The sequence below is a fragment of the Sinohyriopsis cumingii genome, chromosome 2, assembly GCF_028554795.1.
Source record: "Sinohyriopsis cumingii isolate HCF-2022 chromosome 2, ASM2855479v2, whole genome shotgun sequence".
NCBI lineage: Eukaryota > Metazoa > Mollusca > Bivalvia > Unionida > Unionidae > Sinohyriopsis > Sinohyriopsis cumingii.
The window spans coordinates 170597860-170620548 of NC_142962.1; the positions used below are offsets into that span (position 1 = coordinate 170597860).

The 22689-nt window shown below is 34.8% G+C and overlaps 1 protein-coding gene across 1 annotated transcript in view; it reads left to right on the forward strand.

Annotated features, from left to right (window-relative positions):
- Positions 1-5212, forward strand: part of LOC149806285 (uncharacterized) — a 478750-nt gene extending 473538 nt beyond the window's left edge. The window contains exon 61 of the mRNA XM_089935589.1: positions 1778-5212. Within this exon, the coding sequence (XP_089791715.1) occupies positions 1778-2042 (265 nt within the window). The 3' untranslated portion in view covers positions 2043-5212. The remainder of the gene's footprint in view (positions 1-1777) is intronic.
- The last annotated feature ends 17477 nt before the right edge of the window (positions 5213-22689 follow it).

Here is a 22689-nt window from a genome sequence, read left to right on the forward strand (position 1 = left end):
TGACCGGCTAAAGAAAATGCCATACAAAGACCCATTGTTGAAGCACAGTGAGATGGCAGACCAGGTCTTCTACTACAATTCAAACTCTCACCAGTATTTCATAAATAGATTCCCTATTCTGACAGAAGGTGTCGAGAGAAAAACAGATGTATGTTTTCCAAATTTATAAAGGATCCAACATTTCTGCAGCTTTAAGAGAAACTGTTGATGAAAAATGGAAAGCTGTGCTGCAGTTAAAGGATAAAGAACGCAAGGCATTCTTACATTTGCCAATGCTAATGTTAAGCCTGTTAACAGTTCCAAACAGCGGGCACATGTGAAAGAATTTTCAGATGTGCGCAACCTACAACGACAGATCAAAGAGCCTTTCTTAGTGTGGTTAGGCTGTAGGCCTTTATTGTAGTGAAATCTACATCAAGAAACAGTTCATACAATAAAAAAAGAGTTGAAACTGCTGAAGTCATGCTACAGCCTTGCACTGAAGAAATAGACTCCAACATAAATCAAATATACATGTGTAAATATACAACAGTGATGTGAAAAAGAACAAATTTCAAACCCATGGGGTAGGGGATGGGTGTGGTGATGGAGGTGGATTTGGTTGTGAATACGTTATGTTACAGCCATAAATGCATGTGAACAAGATCTGCTTCAAAGTAAAATGGTATATAATACATACAGTGGAAAAATAATTTGACTTCTTGCTGTGTATCTCTCATTTACAGTCATTAGCAATGTAATGCTATCTGTCCTTGACAGTCATTAGCAATGTATTTTTACCTGTCATTTATAGTTATCAGCAATGTAATGCTATGTCATTTAGTCATTGGCAATATAATCTATCATTTATAGTCATTAGCAGTGTAATGCTGTCATTTACAGTCATTAGCAATGTAATGCTGTATGTCATTTGGAGTCATTAGCAGTGTAATGCTATCTGTTGTCATTTGCAGTCATTAGCAATGTAATGCTGTATATCATTTGCAGTTATTAGCAATGTTATGTTGTCATTTACAGTCATTAGCAATGTAATTTTATCTGTCATTTACATTCATTAGCAATGTAATGTTATCTGTCATTTACAGTCATTAGCAATGTAATTTTATCTGTCATTTACATTCATTAGCAATGTAATGTTATCTGTCATTTACAGTCATTAGCAATGTAATTTTATCTGTCATTTACAGTCATTAGCAATATAATGTTATCTGTCATTTACATTCATTAGCAGTGTAATATTACCTGTCATTTACATTCATTAGCAGTGTAATATTACCTGTCATTTACATTCATTAGCAGTGTAATATTACCTGTCATTTATAGTCATTAGCAATGTAATTTTACCTGTCATTTATAGTTATCAGCAATGTAATGTTATGTCATTTAGTCATTAGCAATGTAATCTATCATTTACAATCATTAGCAGTTTAATGTTCTGTCATTTACAGTTATTAGCAATGTAATGCTATCTTTCATTTGCAGTCATTAGCAGTGTAATGCTATATGTCATTAGCAGTGTAATGTTATCTGTCATTTGCAGTCATTAGCAATGTAATGTTACCGTGCAAGTTCAGGTACACAGAATAAGTTGTCCCCGCTGGAGTCTGTTATCCATCTTTTTATACACAGAATAAGTTGTCATCTTGGGAGTTTGTTATCATTACATACATACACAGAAAAAGATGTCTTCTTGCAAGTTTGTTATCAATACATAATTATTTTGACTTCTTTCCTCAGACTTTTTTCTGTCATCTGTCTCTTCTCTTTTTTTGTGTAGGGAAGTGAAGAAGGACAAGAATGACAAACGGTCAGTGGTCAGTCAAGGAGATAATAGAGAAATGGAGTTTTTTCGCAACCCAATCTATGACAATGGTCTTTCTGGTCCCTACCCAGCTCGGCCTTACCCAGGTTATGCCAACCCAGAAATTGAGTACAGTCCCTACCACCAGCAGTCAGATGTGGATATTCCTGCATTCCAAGAGAGACCTGGTTCCCAGTATGAGGAAGACAATGTTCAGTTTGTTTGGGAACTCTCTGCATAATCAAAGCAAAATAGTACCATGAAACGTTTACAACTTTGTACATATACATAATGTGCTTGTATCACTGCTTTTGTCATAATTTTATTTTGCAAAATTGTATAAATGTAGAATATACTTTCCATTTCAGTATATACTAAATAAGACCTTGTTGGTTAGTCATTATACTTGATTTGGAGACAAAACATTATATGTCCAGTTAGATTTATCAGTGCCATTTCTCAGTGTCTAGCATGGAAAGAAATATCTTCTGTGTAAAATACTTATGTTAAATTTTATATGAACATTCATATTGCATGTGAAAGATTTTGCAAATGTCAGTCCTATCTTCATGATACCTGAGAAGACCAAAGCTGTTCTCCAAAATTGAAGAGTAATTATCTGCAATGACATATATTTAGGAAAGATCAGGACTGATACTTGAGTAAGAGGCACACAAGAAAAGTTGCACTTGTACTTACATTAGAGACATAATACACAAGACTGACAAGAAATGTTGTTTCAATTTAAATGCCTGAAGGGCTTTAATCTGATGCATGCATTAAAACAGTTGACTTTAAAGTGGTATCCAAAAGGTGTTAAATTCAGCTTAAGTCATTAAAAAGTTTATGATGCTTCTTCTGCAGCATCTAGCATTTGCTGAAATCTAAAGCATTTTCAGTTTGTTATTGACCTATTTCCAGTATTCTAGGCCTGTTGTTGAATTGTCTCCAGTACTCTGCACAGGAGATAAAAGCTTATGCACTTTAAGTATTGTAGCAACAGATGTTACATGAGACAGCCTTTCAAATACAAGATAATACATTGTTGATGTTTTTTTATTTTAGCTTTTAAATTTGATTGGCTGGCTTTCCTATCAATGATGTGGTTTCCATAGCTTCCTGGTGGAAAACCTATTTTAGATTTCTCCAGAATAGTTCAGCTAATTGGTCAAACTTAGCAGAAAGGTTTATTTGGGCATCCTCAGTTGAAATTGTGTCTAGGGAGTCTCCCATTGCAAACAAGTGGAAAAAAGATTTTTCACAATAACAGCTGATTCAATTCTTTTTATTCAAGTTCACTTTTCAATTTTTTAAATTCTAACTAGGTACCATTGTTCTTGGGCATACTCACATTTGTGTCCAGTGCGTCTTTCCAAGCATCATTGTGGTTTTTATGGCATCTATGTTGAAAACAGTTGTAAACTTGTTCCCACTGCAGTTAATTAAATTGGTAAAAATGTTTAATTTCTTCTTGTTGGTGTTTCTTAATTTTTTAGGGACATACTCAGTCCTGGTAGAAATGTTATTTTGGGATATTCATCAACAGTATTTGACATGGTTTAGGTTCCATAGCAACCATGCATAGATTCCATCTATAGAAGTTAAGTCTGGGCTAAAAGTTAAGTTTGTTATCCCTTCATTAGATTGGATAAAATTGATTCCATAACAGGAAAACCAGTTATCAACTTTTTCTGGTCTAAACTAGATTATTGACAAAAGTTACATCCTGGGACAATCTGATACTCAGTTTATGGAATTTATGCCAATAAATGCAGTCAAATCTATCTAAATTTCCAAAATATAATTTTAAGTTCAGTGATTTATATCAGTCCCACTTGGGCCTCTTGTTGAAAAATTCACCATCATTGTTTTAATAAGATATTTAAACAAGATCCACTGCATTTTCTTCATTTATGTTTAATCTGTATACTCCGTCTCAAATAAAATTCTTGATCTTTTTTTTTTTTGTTATGCAGGAGATCAGTATAGTGTTAGTCAGAAACATCAACTACAAAAAACAGGATTCTGATAGAGCAAGTCATTTCCATTTTGAACATTTGCTATTGTTTATATTGTTATTATCAAGAGTGTTTTTATCCTGATCCCTATTTGATGTACCATATCTCTAATCAAAAGAGTTTTTATCCTAATCCCTATTTGATATACCATGTCTCTGATCAATAGTGTTTTTATCATAATTCCTATTTGATGTACCATGTCTCTAATCAATAGTGTTTTTATCCTAATCCCTATTTGATGTACCATGTCTCTAATCAAGAGTGTTTTTATCCTAATCCATGTTTGATGTACCATGTCTCTAATCAAGAGTGTTTTTATCCTAATCCCTGTCTGATGTACCATGTCTCTAATCAACTTGCAGCTGAAATAATGGTCACATATATGTACCATGTCTCTAATCAACTTGTAGCTGAAATAATGGCCATATTGATGTACCATATCTCTAATCAACTTGTAGCTGAAACAATGGGTCATATTGATGTACCAATGTCTCTAATCAACTTGTAGCTGAAATAATGGTCATATTGATGTACCATATCTCTAATCAACATGCACCTGAATAATGGTCATATTGATGTACCATATGTCTAATCAACATGTAGCTGAAATAATGGTCATATTATGCTATTGTTAAACTTGAAATTATAGAAAGCTGTTAATAAGAAAGATTTGGGGTTTTATCTTGAAGAATATAATCTTGAAAAACATGCTACCAAAAAGCCATGAACAATTTTTTCATTTATCAATTGAAAATAAATTATACATACAGGTTATGATTTTACTTTGCTTAGATACAGAATTTTCACTGTACAGCCTGTTACTGTTTATTATGTTTGATATGTTTCTCCATGCAAGCATTATCTATTTCCACATCTGGTTGATGATTTCTTTACATGTAAAGAGTAATAAGTATACCATTCAAATTGTGAATGAAGACTCTGTTAGACTTTTTAATGTCACTAATGCTGAATACAGTATACTATTCAAATTGCTAATTCATTACCAGTTGATGGGTGTCATTATGACTATTAGTAAAGGAACGAACATTATAATTAATTACTAGGATAAGGATTTCACTGTGGCCATTCATAAGAACATTTTAAGAAATATATATATATTATAATTGAAATGTGCTTAAGTTCTGGGTAGCCTGTCATTCTTTTTGAAAAATGTTATCATATACCAACATTCAGAAGATTTAGTATGAGATTTTATCCCTTGATATTGATGCATCACATCCAGCTTTAGTCACTATATTGACAGTTTCATTTATATTTTTTCTTTGTGTTTTGAATTCTTAATACAAAGCCTTGGAGAATATATTTCCACAATATATTTTGATATAAACATATTGTTCTTATATGTAATCAAGAATTAAAACACAAATCTAGATTCAGTCTTTCTTCTTTTTTGATGATAGATATTACATTGCAAGCAAATCAAGCAGCCATCACACACATCTTGATGATGCCTAATTGGAAAGGTGTGAATCAAAGTTGACGATAGAAATCTGAAAAGTCCTATTTCCTCCTTCGCTTCAACAATGCTTTCAAAAGAATTTAAGCTGGCCTACTCCCTATTTTGCTAATATGTTAAGTTTTGTGAACTATGGAATCAAACCAGATCAAGTTGCATCTGTAGTTGCTTTTAGAAGATCACTGAATTCAACAATGTAGTTGCCAATAAAAGATCATCGAATCCAATGATGTAGATGCCTATAGAAGATCACTGAATCCAACAATGTAAATGCCTATAGAAGATCATTGAATCCAATGATGTTGCCAATAGAAAATCACTGAATTTAATACTGTAGATACCTATAGAAGATCATTGAATCCAATGATATAGATTTCAATAGAAGATCACTGAATTCAATAATGTAGTTGCCAATAAAAGATCATCAAATCCAACGATGTAGATGCCTATAGAAGATCACTGAATCCAACAATGTAGATGCCTATAGAAGATCATTGAATCCAATGATGTAGATGCCTATAGAAGATCACTGAATCCAACAATGTAGATGCCTATAGAAAATCACTGAATCGAACGATGTAGATGCCTATAGAAGAAGATCACTGAATTCAATGATGTAGATGCCTATAGAAGATCACTGAATCCAATGATGTAGATGTCTATAGAAGATGACTGAATTCAATGATGTAGATTCCAAAAGTAGATCACTGAATCCAACGATGTTGTTGCTAATAGAAGATCACTGAATTCAGTGATGTAGATGCCAGTAAAAGCTCACTGAATTCAATGATGTAGATGCCTATAGAAGATCACTGAATCCAGTGATGTGGATACCTATAGAAGATCACTGAATTCAACAATGTAGATTCCAATAGAAGATCACTGAATTCAATGATGTCGATTCCAATAGAAGATCACTGAATTTAACGATGTAGATTCCAATAGAAGATTACTGAATCCAACAATGTAGATGCCTATAGAAGAAGATCACTGAATTCAATGATGTAGATGCCTATAGAAGATCACTGAATCCAACGATGTAGATGCCTATAGAAGATCACTGAATTCAATGATGTAGATGCCAATAGAAGGTCACTGAATCAAACAATGTAAATACATATATAAGATCACTGAATCCAACTATGTAGATGCCTATAGAAGATCACTGAATCCAACAATTTAGATTCCAATAGAATATCACTGAATCCAATAATGTAAATGCCTATAGGAGATCACTGAATTCAACTACATAGATGCCTATAGAAGATCACTGAATCCAGTGATGTAGATGACAATAGAAGATCACTGAATCGAACAATGTGAATGCATATAGAAGATCACTGAATCGAACGATGTAGATGCCAACAGAAGATCATCGAATCCTATGAAGTAGATGCCTATAGAAGATCACTGAATTCAATAATATAGATGCCTATAGAAGATTACTGAATTCAATAATGTAGATGCATATAAAAGATCACTGAATCGAACAATGTAAATACCTATAGAAGATCACTGAATCCAACTATTTAGATTCCAATAGAAGATCACTGAATCCGATGATGTAGATACCTATAGAAGATCACTGAATTCAATGATGTAGATGCCAATAGAAGATCACCGAATCGAACAATGTAAATGCATATGTAAGATCGCTGAATCCAACTATGTAGATGCCTATAGAAGATCACTGAATCCAACAATTTAGATTCCAATAGAATATCACTGAATCCAGTGATGTAGATGCCTCTAGAAGATCACTGAATTCAATGATGTAGATGCCAATAGAAGATCACTGAATTCAATGATGTAGATGCCCATAGAAGATCACTGAATCAAGTCATGTAGATGCCTATAGAAGATCACTGAATTCAACTATGTAGATGACTATAGAAGATCACTGAATCCAATGATGTAGATGGCAATAGAAGATCACTGAATCGAACAATGTAAATGCATATAGAAGATCATCGAATCCAACGAAGTAGGTGCCAATAGAAGCTCATCGAATCCAATGAAGTAGATGCCTATAGATGATCGCTGAATTCAATGATGTAGATGCCTATAGAAGATCATCGAATCCAACGATGAAGATGCCTATAGAAGATCACTGAATCCAACGATATAGATGCCTATAGAAGATCACTAAATTCAACGGTGTAGATGTCTATAGAAGTTCATCAAATCCAACGATGTAGATGCCTATAGAAGATCATCGAAGCAAATGATGTAGATGCCTATGTAAAATCATTAAATTCAACGATATAGATGCCTATAGAAAATCACTGAATTCAATGATGTAGATGCCTATAGAAGATCATCGAATCCAATGATGTAGATGCCTATAGAAGATCACTGAATCCAATGATGTAGATGTCTATAGAAGATCATTGAATCCAATGATGTAGATGCCTATAGAAGCTCTCTGAATTCAACGATGTAGATGCCTAGGGAAGATCACTGAATCCAACGATGTAGATGCCAATAGAAGACCACTAAATTCAATGTTGTGGATGCCAGTAGAAGATCACTGAATTCAACGATGTAGATGCCAATAGAAGTTTACAGAATCCAACAATGTAGTTGCCAATAGAATAACACTGAATTCAACGATGTAGTTGCCTATAGAAGATCATTGAATTCAATAATGTAGTTGCCTATAGAAGATCATCGATTCCATCGATATAGATGCCTATAGAAGATCATTGAATTCAATGATGTAGATGCCAATAGAAGATCACTGAATTCAACTATGTAGTTGCCTATAGAAGATCGTTGAATTCAATGATGTATATGCCAATAAAAGATCACTGAATTCAACTATGTAGTTGCCTGTAGAAGATCATTGATTTCAACGATATAGATGCCTATAGAAGATCATTGAATCCAGCCAGATTCAGTTGGATATGTAGATGCCTATAGAGGATAACAAGACCGGGTTGTGTTCAGATGACATAGTCAGTTTTTAAGATACCAGCCTCAGTTTTTGTAAAACTTATATTCTTGAGAATACTAAAACTCATAATTTATTAGTTATAGTTCTTTTAATAACTGGCTTGATTTGACAACATTTATCAACAAAACAAAAAATCAAATGTTTGGGGATCTCGGTACATTTTTCAGTTTGCTTATTGTTGATCATCAAAAATATTAAACGCACACTTAGCTGAGAAGCTATTTTACTAGGGTACCATGACATTATGTTGAGCTTAGAGAAGGTTGTCACTTTTTTGAGTAAGAGGTCACCTTTGTATCCTACAACAAAGCCTGACAATTTTTGTATTCATAGAGAAGGTTGTTACTCTTCGATCAAGATGACACCAGTGTCTTACTACAAAACCTGACAAAGTTAATATTCTTTGGAATTTTCTAAGTTTGATGAGAAGTGGACATTCAAATTGTGAACCCTGATGTTAAACATATGCAAATTCTTCCTAACACCTCTACTGTGATTCATCTGGTTGTCATTGCTTTGACTCGGTTAATGTGATGTTAATGGGTTGGAACAATCTGTTTGTATTGTTGTATTGCCTTAATGTTAGAGTTTTGTATTTTATAAACTCTACTTCTTCAGTTTAGCTTCGATGTAGCTAAAGAGTTGTCTACATGACAAGTTCCGTGTTCAAAATGACCTAATCAGTATTTTGAAGGATCATTTCACAAAAACCTATGGTTTGTCTTGTTATTGTAGACCTGTTTGCTGGAGAAAACTGATTTCATCCTGCAGCATAATATCCCCATGCCCACTCTCTTCATTTGATAGGATCCCAAAGGACAAGACCAGTGACTGTGTTGATAGATGAAAATTAATTACTAGGTCACCATGTAAAACTATTCACACATCTTATTGGTACCAATATGCCTGGTGTGCTCGGGAGAGTGGGTGCTGTTCACTACTGTTCTATTTTCTTTGGCTGTAGCTACTCGCAGTCTTTGTGTCTTATGACAGAAGGACACCACGAGTGCATATACCACCGACTTTGAGTTTTGGGGGTGATGTTTGCCTAGTCGTGATGGAATATGGACTGGTGCATGCAGGCAAGGCAGTGGGTGCCGTTTACTCATGGACTTGTGTTCAAATCTTCGTAGACACGAATTAAATATTCTCTAACGTTTATATATACAGTTTATATCATAGCAAGGAGATTTTTTATTTTGATCTCAATTAGCAATCATCAATCGGATAAATATGCGGCAATTTACTGTGCATGCTATTGCATCACTTCCGATTTCGTGCGGGTTAAATCAAAATCCCTAAGTAACAGAAAGTATATTCAACACCTATATTTTCCTAGAATACGATGTGAGAATTGACCTTGTTCACTTATCATTATAAACAAGTAAAACTCCCTTTCTCAGCGCTGCAATGCATATAGCGTTCCTTTCCATAAACAGCATGCAACTAATTGAAATATACTGTCGAGGGTGTTTTCCTGGAAATATTCGGTGTGACAACATTTGACTATAAAAATTCTTGAGTTTTGTTTAAAACAAAAATTAAAAAGATGTTCAAAATAATGCTAACATTGTGGACTAAAAGTATCATCCTCGCTTCGCGAGATATAAACTTGCTAGTATTGACAGGGGCGTAGCTACAGTTTTTCTTGCATACACAGGACCAATATTTTTGTCACTAATGTGTATAGTATTTTTGCTACAAGGGTCATTGAATGGTGCATCATAATATATACTCTCTGGCAAAGTGGATGGGGAAGGGGCAATATTTAAGTGTCAGGTTGAGGCTTGATAAAGATCATTTGTCAATATGTCGTTTTTGGCCAGTCCTATAAATCGGTTAAGTTCTACTTTTAACAGTGTTTAGTTCGATATTATGTATAAACGAGATGAACAAAAACACATTAATCATGTGAATATATGAATTGGACTGGAAAACGTCCCTTGCTCAAGTCAGTATTGCATACGAAATTGTGATGACTCTAAACTTGGAAACCAGAGGTCAATTGATACAATTTTAATCCTAGTGCATAACATTTATTTGTCCCTAATGTTACATTTAAAAGATGCTGTAAAAGTTTTTGCATTTTTAAAGTTCTATCGAAAAGCTTTAATACATAAAAATACCGATTTGTTTTAATAGCAAAGGATTTCTGAAAAATTATTGGAAATATAAAATTTTACTTAAAAGCAACATTAGTTTTTTATGAACAAAAGAGGGAACTTAAGCATTAAAACTATTCGCACATCTTATTGGTACCAATATGCCTGGTGTGCTCGGGAGAGTGGGTGCTGTTCACTACTGTTCTATTTTCTTTGGCTGTAGCTACTCGCAGTCTTTGTGTCTTATGACAGAAGGAAACATCATTGTTTGTAGCAGAATATGTTTTGCATTTTGTCTGGAAATCCTTTTTCTTGCTTATCGACTTTCTTAAATATGTTGGATATTCCATTCAAAGAAGACAATTCCTCAATTTTCGCAGACAGCCCGACTCCCGCCAAATGTCGCTAAGGTTAAAGACTTAAACACATTTTTCACCTGATCTCGCCCGACCTGCTGACAGTGACTTAACTGGAAAAGCTTACTCTCAAAGAGCACCACGAGACCGTTTGACGAAGTAAAAAGTTTCATCTCCTAAATCACTGCACCAAAATAAATTTTCGTATTTCTAGAATGTTTTGATAGTTGAAGGATAAAAAAGTAAAACTCATCAAAATGAAATTAACGTTTTCCAATTGAAAAGAAGCATTTAATAATTCAAAAGGTAGTTTCAACCAAATTTTGTTTAAATCATTGGATCAAAAAGTGTAACCTATGCATTTTGGATCCCTGTGATAGTATTGGCTCTTTAAGGCTGTTACGTACAAAACCCCAGAATGCGTGTGCATTGAATAGCTGCTGAAGCAGTTTAAATATTATTTCGTTAAATGTGATACCCCTGTTTCAACAAAGAAGATGTGTCTCACATATATGCATTTGTCGACATTTCCAAAGGAGGGAAGCAAGCCTCGTATGTGAGTGTGAGTGCGTGCGTGTGTAAGATCAAATCAAATTTGAATTGCTTAAATTAATAAAAATTAAAGCAATAGATCTAATACAAATGCTATATTGCTTTATAAGTATGAAAGTATGTTAAGGTCAGATAATCCGGTCATCAGTGAGTATGTCTTGATGCATTGAATTGAACCTCTAACTGAAACAAATGAGAGAATTATAACCATACTCTACGCGATACTAGGCTGATCATCTTCTCAACAGGTACTAGTTTCAACGTCACAACATTACCTAATGGAGAAATAATATTTACAAAATCAAATGTTAGTTATTATTAGAGAGTCTATTACAAAAATAATATAATATAACTTGGACAATGTCAAGCGCACCTGGTAAATTGTAGGGGAATCCCAATAATCTAGACCCAGAACAAAATAAACACATTTATTTGTATTAAGTATGATACTAATAATAGACCCATATACATAGAGAATATTTTGTCTATACATTTGTTGTTTACAGAAAAAATTCTTAAAGCAAATAAAAAAAGCAATAATTTAGGTCAAGTAGAAAATAAACTTGATTTTGGACAAGGTTGAATCTAACATACAATATAACATTACAACAGCATACAATGGAATAAAAAATAAAAAATAAATAAATAAGAACCACTTAACAAACAATGTAAATTAAATATAGTTAACAATGAGCGCTTGTTTCTGATGTTTCAACACGAACAAAAAAAAGTCTACCATGACTTTAAAATTGTAGATTCTGCATCGCTGAAACAGCATCCTTGCACAATGAATTCTCGCATGCAGGAATGTTTGAAACAAAATTCATTATTTACTAGTGATTGGTTAAATAGAACCACGTAAATGTAACTAGAGTTCAGCGTGTAATCTTGTGCCGAAACCAGATAATACTTTTCATACATGTGCTGACTATAGAAAATTGAACAATGTCACCAAAACAGATTCATTTCTAATAACAAGAATTGATGACTGCAGTGACCGATTCTTTGGAAATGAAAAATATGTCATGGAGTTTGATCTTTTAAGAGGATTCCGACAAATTCTATTCACAGACAGAGCAAACACTTTCGGCATTTGTAATTCCAGATGAGTTTTATCAATATAAATTTATGCCGTTTGGTATGGAAATTTTTCCCTTAACATTATAGTGTTTAATGAACATGATAATATCTTGTCTGAATAATTATGATCCATACATCTATGACATCATTATCTACAGAGATACCTGGGAAGATCATTTGAAAAGCATTTAGAAATTCTTTGAGGGACCCGGTAATGCAAATCTGACATTTAATTTAGGCAGAAGTAAGTTTTGCTGTGCATGTGATACATTTTAGGACATGTGGTGGAACACCTTTCTCTTGCTTAGTTTGGACTATAAAATAGTAACACCGTCAATCCTTATTTTGGAAGTCAAATATATCCCTACGTATATCAAAGAACATTGTTATGTCAAATCATTTCAAGGGTGAACTGTAAGGGTCACATATGGACTGAAGAAGTCATCGATCCATGTGGGCTTTGTTTACCATACGTTACATTGAGCTCCCGATTTATCAAAATTTGGGTTTTGCATGAAATGAAAATATATAGTGAAGTTGCAAGTGCGTGCGTACTTTTGAAAACTTGGATAGGAAAACTCAAGTCGCATAACTTTCTATGGCTTGTCGACATTTCGACTTTGTAAAATGTTGCCTTATCAAACAAGAGACGCAAAACATGGCGGCGTGACGGTTGTTGTATAGATAAATCCAGTTAACATCATAATCCACTTGTTCTGTCCTGTATTTTGGTCTTACTAGAGATCACGTGTATGTGTGTGTGTGTGTGTGTGTGTGTGTGATTTGGATTTTTAACGTAGCGTTTAACAATTCTTCAGTCATATCACTACGATGTTTGCAGTTTATTGTGATATAGCACTGGGGCATCATGTCCCACCCACCCACGTTATCCTGGCACCAGGCCGACCAGAGCTAACACTACCCTCTCAGTGCTGAGAGCACAGTGGAGCGGCTGTTAGTACCATTTTTATAAGTCTTTGGTATGACTCGGCTTGGGTTCAAATCCGCGACCTCCTGCATCCGAGGCGACGCTCTAACATATCACTTTTGTAGCTATAGCAACAGTGGTAATAGCAATAGACGTCGTCGCTGCTTTCGAAAAGGAGCAGCTCTTTTAGAAATGCGTTTACAATGTATTAAGAAATTCAAATTAGGAAACACGAATGTTTAAGTCCTGTTCAACGACAAAGTAGACGTAACAGAGAAAAGGAGACATCGTTTCCGATTATAGAAAAGTCTGGTTCAGGATTACATACACGTCCTAACAGCACAGTAACTCTCTCTCTCTCTCTCTCTCTCTCTCTCTCTCTCTCTCTCTTGTTCTGTCAATCGATCGATCGATGACAGCTGCCGTCTTTCTTCTTTGCGACTTTTTGTTTTGTTGTAGGTTTTGAATCGAAGGATTGTCAACTTCGAAGTCACAAAAGATAGAATTACAGGAAAGTAAAGTTAATCCAAAGAAAGGAAAGTAAAGTTAATCCAAAGAAAGAATCAGAAAGAGTAGAGACTCCAAAAAGAAAACTCCATTGTATGGACGCAAAACATTTATTCAAGTATATACATGGGTTAAATGACCTGTGCTTTCCTCTAAGCACAATCCTTTTAATGCATTAAAAGTATTCATCTCTATATTCCAATACGAAACACTTTACACATTTCTCATTACTCAAGACATCCACTTTTATAAACTTTCAAATTCTACTTAAACCATTATCCATCCAGACTTAGTGTCCTTTTACAAATCATATATAACATTTCTATAGGCCTACTCCTCATGCGTGGAATGGCTTCGGGCTCTGGAACTGGGATACCAGATATTAGAAGTGTACGAAAGTTACCTCTTCTGCAAGAAAAAAAAGTACCATAAGGACGACTACACCCAGAAAGGCATTTTCTCTGGGGCATGGGGAGAATTCGCCCCAAAGAGAACTCGCCTGCGAGAACTCGCCCCAACGTATCTGGAGAAGTCGCCCCAGAGTTTTGGAGAAGTCGCCCCAATTGGTTGGAGAAGTCATCCCAAAATTTGTCGCCCAAATAACCTTTTTATAACAGAATTAAGTTATCTTTTACGTGATTCATATTTAGATTTTTATATATACGCGATCACAAAAGAGATATTAACTGGTAATCATAAAAAGCAATATCATAGTAGGGGAAGCCGGGGCTAGTTGATACTGGGGAAAGTTGATACAAGCGGTATTACTTACTTAGTTATTTTCAGGAAAGCTCTATCTTGTATCTATTTTTAGATGCACGCGAGATATCTACGCTGCATGTCCGGCAAGCCGTAAACCTCGTTGGTCTTCGAGTTATCGGATGTTTTTAATTTGCGAGTTGCGTTGAAAACCTTTTGAAGATTTCTTGCAATCATTTTGCGAAAACACGGTAAGCACGACAAATATAATTGTAATACTATTTTATGCATAGATGTTTCCGCTTTTAAACAGAAAAGTGTCGTTCAGTTCCTGCTCTTCCATGTAAAGTAACAAAGAAATTAAGCATGTCCTACCTATCGGGCCTAATTATTACACTTGTGCCGGGGCTAGCTGATGCTGTATCAAGTAGCCCCATAGTCTTAAATGTGTACATTATTGCAGGGCCTACATGTGTACATTAAAGCATTTTATTAATTTATAGAAATAGGCCTATGTTTGATGTACTTCAACGTGTTTGATGAATTTGATGTGATTTAACTTTCATATTCAGATTCAGATTCATACTCGAAATCCACCGTGTTCATATTCGTATTCATAATCATTCATATTCATATCCATTTATTTGTGTTAATTTATTTTATCTTGAGTGTTGCATAAATGTATGCCTAATGTGAACATGAATATGCATGGTACTTGACAGTTATTTACACTTTACTGTTTTGGATGGTACGAACGTATAAGCGGAAAACCACTCGAGGAGATGGGCTAGATGTTTTGGAACGTGCTTCCGATGAAGTTTTGAACCAGAACCGACCTCTGCGGCCAGTCGCTGATGCATTTGGAATAGATAAGATGACGCTTTATAGATTCTGCAAGAAAAAAAAAAAAGAACTGGCAGCTTCTGGAGAGGGTGAAATAAAGTGCGGCTATGCTCGGCCAAGACAACTGTTGTCCGACGCTGAGGAAAAAGAGTTTGTAACATATCTGCTTGATGCATCTAAGATGTTTTTTGGCTTGTCACCAAAAGAAACAAAAAAACTGGCTTATGAATTAGCAGTACACCTCAGCAAAGAGATTCCAAACAACTGGAAAGCTAATCTGTCAGCAGGTGATGATTGGTTTTCAGGGTTTATGAACCGCCACAGCAGTGTTCTGTCAGTGCGTAAACCGGAAGCCACCTCCATCGGTCGTATCACCAGTTTTAACCGTACAAATGTAAATTTGTTTTATGACAATCTGGAGAGCTTATACAGGCGTTTCCATTTTCAACCACAGGCCATATGGAATGCTGATGAGACAGGCCTCACAACAGCACAAAATCCTGGCAAAATTTTAGCACCAGAAGGTGTTAAACAGGTGGGACTGTAACAAGTGCTGAAAGGGGCACTCTTGTAACTCTTTGTTGTGCAATAAATGCATTGGGCCATGCCATTCTCTTTCTTCAGCATTTCATTAAACATACCAAAGCATCCATTACCCTGCCAGTTCTTCTATTATTAGACAATCATGAATCTCACATCTCCGTTGAGAACATCCAGTTTGCAAAGGACAATGGAGTGCACTTATTATCTTTCCCACCTCAATGTTCTCACCGGCTTCAGCCTCTTGACTGCACAGTTTATTTTCCACTGAAACGCTATTATAATGCACAGTGTGACACCTGGTGCAATGCCCATCCAGGACGGCCCATGCAAGCACTGAACATTCCAGCTGTATGTGCTCATGCATTCAAGCCAGCCATGACACCAACAACTATTCAGGCAGGATTTGAAGTTACAGGAATTTATCCCTTTAATCGAAACAGAATTTCAGACGACGCTTTTTTGCCATCGTCAGTTACGGATAGACCAGATCCTAGCAAAGTATCAGAAGGATTGATGTTGCCGATTGAAGAATCATCATCACCTGCGTCGGCACCAATTTCTACCGCTCGACGGTCAGCTGCTGAATCTTCCACCGATGAAGGCCAAGAAGTGGTAGACCTAGGTCAACCTGCACAATCTGATGAAGAACCACATTCGTCAACGTCAGAAATGGTCTGTTCGGTTGAGGGAACATCAATACCATCAACGCTGCATGTATCAAATGACCACATAGAATCATTTGCTGAACCAGCTGCAGCAACACCTACTGCGACTAATAGCAGGTTTAATGATCCAGAACCATCAGCGTCTACGAGTCCAGGTTCTTTGCATATGATTCGTCTACTGCCTAAAGCCGGGCCACGGAGTGAGAAACGGACAATTAGGAAAAGAGGCAGAACACGAATTCTTACTGACACTCCAGAAAAACAATTGATCGAGCAGGACACTGCAGCGAGAAGTTTGACTAAAAGGTCCAAGCAAAGCACAGGTCTGAGAAATAACGACAGTCAAGCAAAGAAAGATGGTGGCAGACAGAAGCGAGATAGCAACCAGGACCAAAAGACAGCAAACAGGCGTAAAAATACAGCAGTAGAAACAGGAAAAACAGACTGTTATGAAACAGCAATCTCGCAAGAGATGTCGTAGACCTTTGTTTCAGAGTGAGAGTGCTAGTTCTGATTCTGAATCAGAAAATTTCTGCCTCATTTGCACTGAGCCATATGGCAACATCAAGTCACGAGAGCGTTGGGTTCAGTGCATTGTTTGTAAGATGTGGGCACATGAAGCATGCACTGATGGAAGTTTGAGCTTTGTCTGCCAGAACTGTGACTCTAGTGATGACATGTGACTGTGCAGGCCTAACTGATCTGACAGTGACAAACATGTTTTTTAAATTTCATTCACATTTTTCTGATTTTCATAACTTTTCAGTTTCTTGCACTGGTAAGGCCCAGTGCTGAACATTACTTGTAAGGCATGGTGACTATCAATCATGAATGTGTTTGATTTTCAGCTATCTCAGTTATGTAACAGGGTGCTCAATTGCAGTAGTTAATACGACTAATGATGTCTCAACTTGCCCCATGTACTGTATCAACTTACCACAGCATGGGGCATGTTGATACGAACCGGAGGGGGTTACTTTTCACCAAATTTCTTCTTTATTTGTTTACTGGAGAAAATATTATTATAGATTATAATACCCATATACATGACTGAAAAATGCAGTTGTCAATTTGACTTGTAATATTCTTTGTTTCACATTATTTTTTATATAAGTGAAATTGGTATCAACTAGCCCCTGTCTCTCCTAATATTTCTAAGGACGAAATTAAGTCTTTATATAATCTAATGAATGACAACAGCATAGTGATTAAAAAGGATGATAAGTCAAACACTATTATTTTTATGAATCAAGATGATTATGTTAAAGAAGTTAAACGTCAATTAGAAATAAAATTTAAAATGTCAACATGCATTAATGAGATCGCTAAAATATATTCCATATATGAAGAATTTGATACTTACCCTCTTAACATACGTCCACCTCAGTTCTACATGTTATCCAAACATCTTGACCATAATTTACCTTTAAATTATCCAGGATAACCCATTATATCAGGTTGTAATTCATACACTTAAAAACCTATCAAAATTTAGTGATAGTGTTTTACAACCTTTAATGAAATCACTTCTTTCGTACATTAAAGATAGAACTACTTTCATTAAAAAGTTGAAGTCTATTCCACAGCTATCTAATAATTTCAGTCCTGGTATTATTAGATGTAACATTACTATATACCAACATTCCGCATGCAGATGGTATTGAAGCATATAAATATTTTCTTAATAACAATCCTAATAATAGTACACTATCTAGTGAAGATATTTGTAAAATAATAAAACTTATCTTGGAAAATAATTATTTTCAATTTAAAAATGAGAATTACATACAAATAATGGGTACGTCAATGGGTATTAATATGGCTCCTTCATACTCTTCCATTGCATGGGTAAATTAGAAAAGGATTTTCTTCGAAACGAAAAGTTTAATCCATCTCTTTGGTTCAGATTTTTAGATTACATATTTATGATCTGGAAGCATTCAAATGAAGAACTGAAAAAATGTATTGCTCGTCTAAATCATTTTCACCTGACGATTAAATTTGCTTGTACTGCATCTAGTACGCATGTTTCATTTTTAGATGTAAATGTAATTAAAAAAATATTGATAACACTATCTCTGCAAATATTCATATCAAGGAGACTAAATTCCACCAATATGTACGCGTGATCATGGTGTTTTTGTATATAATAAAAATAACGTAATCTTGTTTATTTTGCATCGGTAATTTAGTAGTGAAATATTTGTTAAACGTCTCGTTCAGCTTGAAATAGTTTATTATTGAGAAATAATAAAATAACGAACACTGACAAAAAAAGAAGAAATAAACTAAATGATGGGCATATTACAAGTGATCGTTTAGAAACCGTCCGAATTCTGCGCATTAGCCATGATTATGAACTCGGTAGCGACCGCATTTCCTGAGTAGGCGTCAATGATGCTTTATATCGAGTTTAAGTATCATTCGTCAGTGGTTAGCAAATCTCAATGAACAATCAGATTGAATTGTTCAATTAGAGAGATGATAATATAACTCTTTGGCTTATTGACGGTCAGCAAGAATTCGGTCGATTTCGGGGTATAGAGGTCTATGTCATAAAGCCACCTCAGGATGACTTAGGTTATTAGGTTGGAACCCTTTCATATATAAAACTGCAGACGTCACACAATGCTTACACCTTCTCTATTTTTCCAACTAAAATGCATCTAATGATTTGAAGAGCAGAGCAAAAGGGACAGATAACACTTATTTTTCGTAAAGTATAGAAGCGGAGTTGATCAAATGGAAAAATTAAAAAATTGCAAATTTTATAGATTTAATAAGTTATTAAGTTGAAGAAAAACAACAATAAATAAAACCTTAACAACTATGTGGCGACATCTCAGAATGACTATATATGATCCTTGGGGCGACTTCTCCAGGCGAAGTGGGGCGACTTCTCTGACCACCATGGGGCGACTTCTCCTGACACCTGGGATGAGTTCTCCCAGGGCGAGTTCTCCATGGGGCGAGTTCTCCCAGGGCGAGTTCTCCAAGGGGCGAGTTCTCCGCTATTCTTTCTCGGGCTACATTGAAACTCAAACATGAAGCCATCGGCTATCCTTCCTGGTGCCAGACTCACAAAGACCATGACAAATTTCAAGAGGAATGCATTTCCAACGAAGGCATCATTTTAGACGACATCATAAAAGGAAGGCGCTCGTTTGCCAAAGTGATGCTTAATTGCATGTGGGGAAATATGGCACAACGACCTTGTCGTCCAGGAAGAGTAAGGAAGACTTCCAAAACTAACACTGAAAAGGAAAATATTTGCAAGACTGAGACCCCATTACAACCAGTATTAAAAACGGAAGACTTCCAAGACCGACACTTTTGAGGTGGTTTGTGTTTGAATTTTGGAGTAACTAATTTTATATATTTCACTTACTTTAGAGCCAAAATTCAACGGGATCCTAAGTATTGAAGGATCATATGCATTGCAGTTGACGAACATATACATTTTATTGTTTATAATTTCATCTTCAAATGTTTTTTCTTAATCTTGTTTATTGTATAGAATTACTTATATATATTGAAAAATAAAATCACAGTATTTTCTCCTTTTAAGTCTTTCAATTTATACATAGCAGGTGACCTATCTCTGTCAAAATGTACTCGTAACAACTGTCGTCTTTTTCTTACGCTTGCATGTCAATAACGTCTGCCTACCACTGATCACCCACGTGACTAACATACTTTTTCTACTGAGATTGTTTTGTCGCTTGCTTGAGCAGTGATTATACAGATTGTTTAGTCAACCAATTTAGTATCAATTTCAACTATTTTATTTCCTTCTGTTGTACTTAATTGGCTCCTACCATTGATTGTGATTTTTGTAAGAAACAGGGCATTTATGATTACAATAATGTGTAAGGTTCTTAATGTTCTTATCCGTGTTATATTCTAAAACTATTGCAGCATTCACAAAAGTTTCCATTATAGCCGAGTATAGTGTAATTTAAGAATTAATATGCATATTTTCTGACGTTTGTAGTAAAGCCAGGATGTCCACATCTGAAAGTAACATTTGCCTATTTTAAAGTTTGGATGGTGTAAAACCATTGTTTAAGAAGCTGCTCCAAAAAAGAATATACTAGGAACTTAAACATGAATGTGCCCATTACTAATATCAGGAGAAATATTCTTTATTGTGTATTTGTTTATTTTACAAAAGATAATTGCATTTAAATTTTAAGAAGTGTAATACTGAAATTCTAACTATCGTCCCAGCGAGCAACGAAAACATGGGTGGGGAAAAATACCAAACCTATTTTGGTTAAGATACAGTTATTCATATCATACTCAATAGTAATACATACATATGCCATTACAGTTGTCTTCATATTAAATCTTCAGGACATTGTAACTTTTTCTATAATAAATGCCAAAAAGTGAATTTTCAAAATACTTTTGGAAAATTATCTATTAAAAATCAATGAAAGAAATAAAAATATTTAGCATATATATGAGTCATGTTAGGAATAAAAATAAAAGACAACGTACAATTAATTCTAAATGTTGCAGCAATGATCTGTTCTTTTTTATCCGCTATTCTTACCTGAAGATGACTTGTCTAATTTTAAATAATTCATTTTATGTATTTATTACATTTGATTAATTCATGACCTCTGATCTTAGTTCTTTTTCTAGCATTCTGATCATGATATATTGTCTCATAGTATGCAATAACTTTAAGCAGATAAGTGGTAAAAAATAAAAACATTAATAATTTAATTTTGTGTCAAATCTCTTATGCTGCTTAAAATTTTATGGGTTTACTGCTTCCCAAGTTTCTCTGCATGTAAATTTATTGTCTAAACGTATTTATCATTTTCATCTTGTTTCTTAGGAATCGTCATATTTGCATTTTGACCCTTGTATAATTGTACAGTCACCAGGAGAAGCACGATTAGGGTTTATGTAGCTGTTTGTGGTTTAAAAAAATCACTAAATGCTAGAAAGTGTTCAGTTCTTGTTATATTGTTTAATTTATGAAATGTTTATTTCAAGTGGAAAGTATTTGGTCGTTGAAGAACACTTTTACCAATATGTTTACTTTTTATCCAAGATGTAGTTAGTGGCTTACCCACATATTTATTTATGTACTATATCTTAACAAATCTGGGGCTTTTTCTTGCTGCTAAAATATTTAGTGTCTGTGACAATGCTGAAAAAGTCTCATACAAGGAAATATGATTGATCATCTTTAAATAGGACTTTAGTGAAACACTCTTTACAGTTTTCATTTTATACAGGATGTCCAGAAACAAATCTGACATTTTCTTCCAGTTCTTGTTTTAGTTATAACAACACAAGTTACATATAAAGTCAATCCAAAAAATGTAATGATTAGTTATTCCATTTGGTTGCAAGGCATTAAGAAAGAGCCCATCAAAGCGATTGATTCTCTACTGGGCAAAACGTACTTCTAAGAAATCAAGCTAGGACTATTTCTTTTTGTTTTCCAGGTATATGTTTTCAGAGTATTGAAACTGTCTCTGACATTATTCAATGCTAACAAGATTTTCAAATTAGCTGTTGTGGTGGGAGTGAGATTGGTATCATTTTCATATAAGAACGACAAGACAGAACATGAAATCTTCTAGTGGAAAATCCCTGTTGATATGACTTTACATTTTGGTGGAGTAAGAGAACAATATTTTTCAAGACTGAGATCCTAGTAGACGCATTGGATATCAGATTGGCACGATTTTCATTAGGATCATTAGACATCACAAGAAGTCTTCTTGTAAACACAAATGTCAATATAACCAGTCAGATTTACATCATGTTATTTATATGCAACTAGGGATCATAAGAAGTCTTTCCATGAAAAACTCATACTGTCAGAATTAGTGGTAACAAGATACTCAAGCTTGCTGCTGTGGCGGTCATATCTGATGACAGATTTACGCCATTTTCATTTTGGACAAACAACACAATATAAGAAGTCTTTCACCGAAAACTGATTCTGATATGATCATCCATTCAATAATAACAATAATAAGAGTATCTAGATGGGAACATTGATGGCCATATTGGACATCGGATCGGTACCATTTCTATATAGGACCAACTTGACATCACAAGAACTATGTTGATGAAAGCACAATGGTTGGAACGTCCATTCATCTGAGAGAAATTTTGATAACATTTTCATGT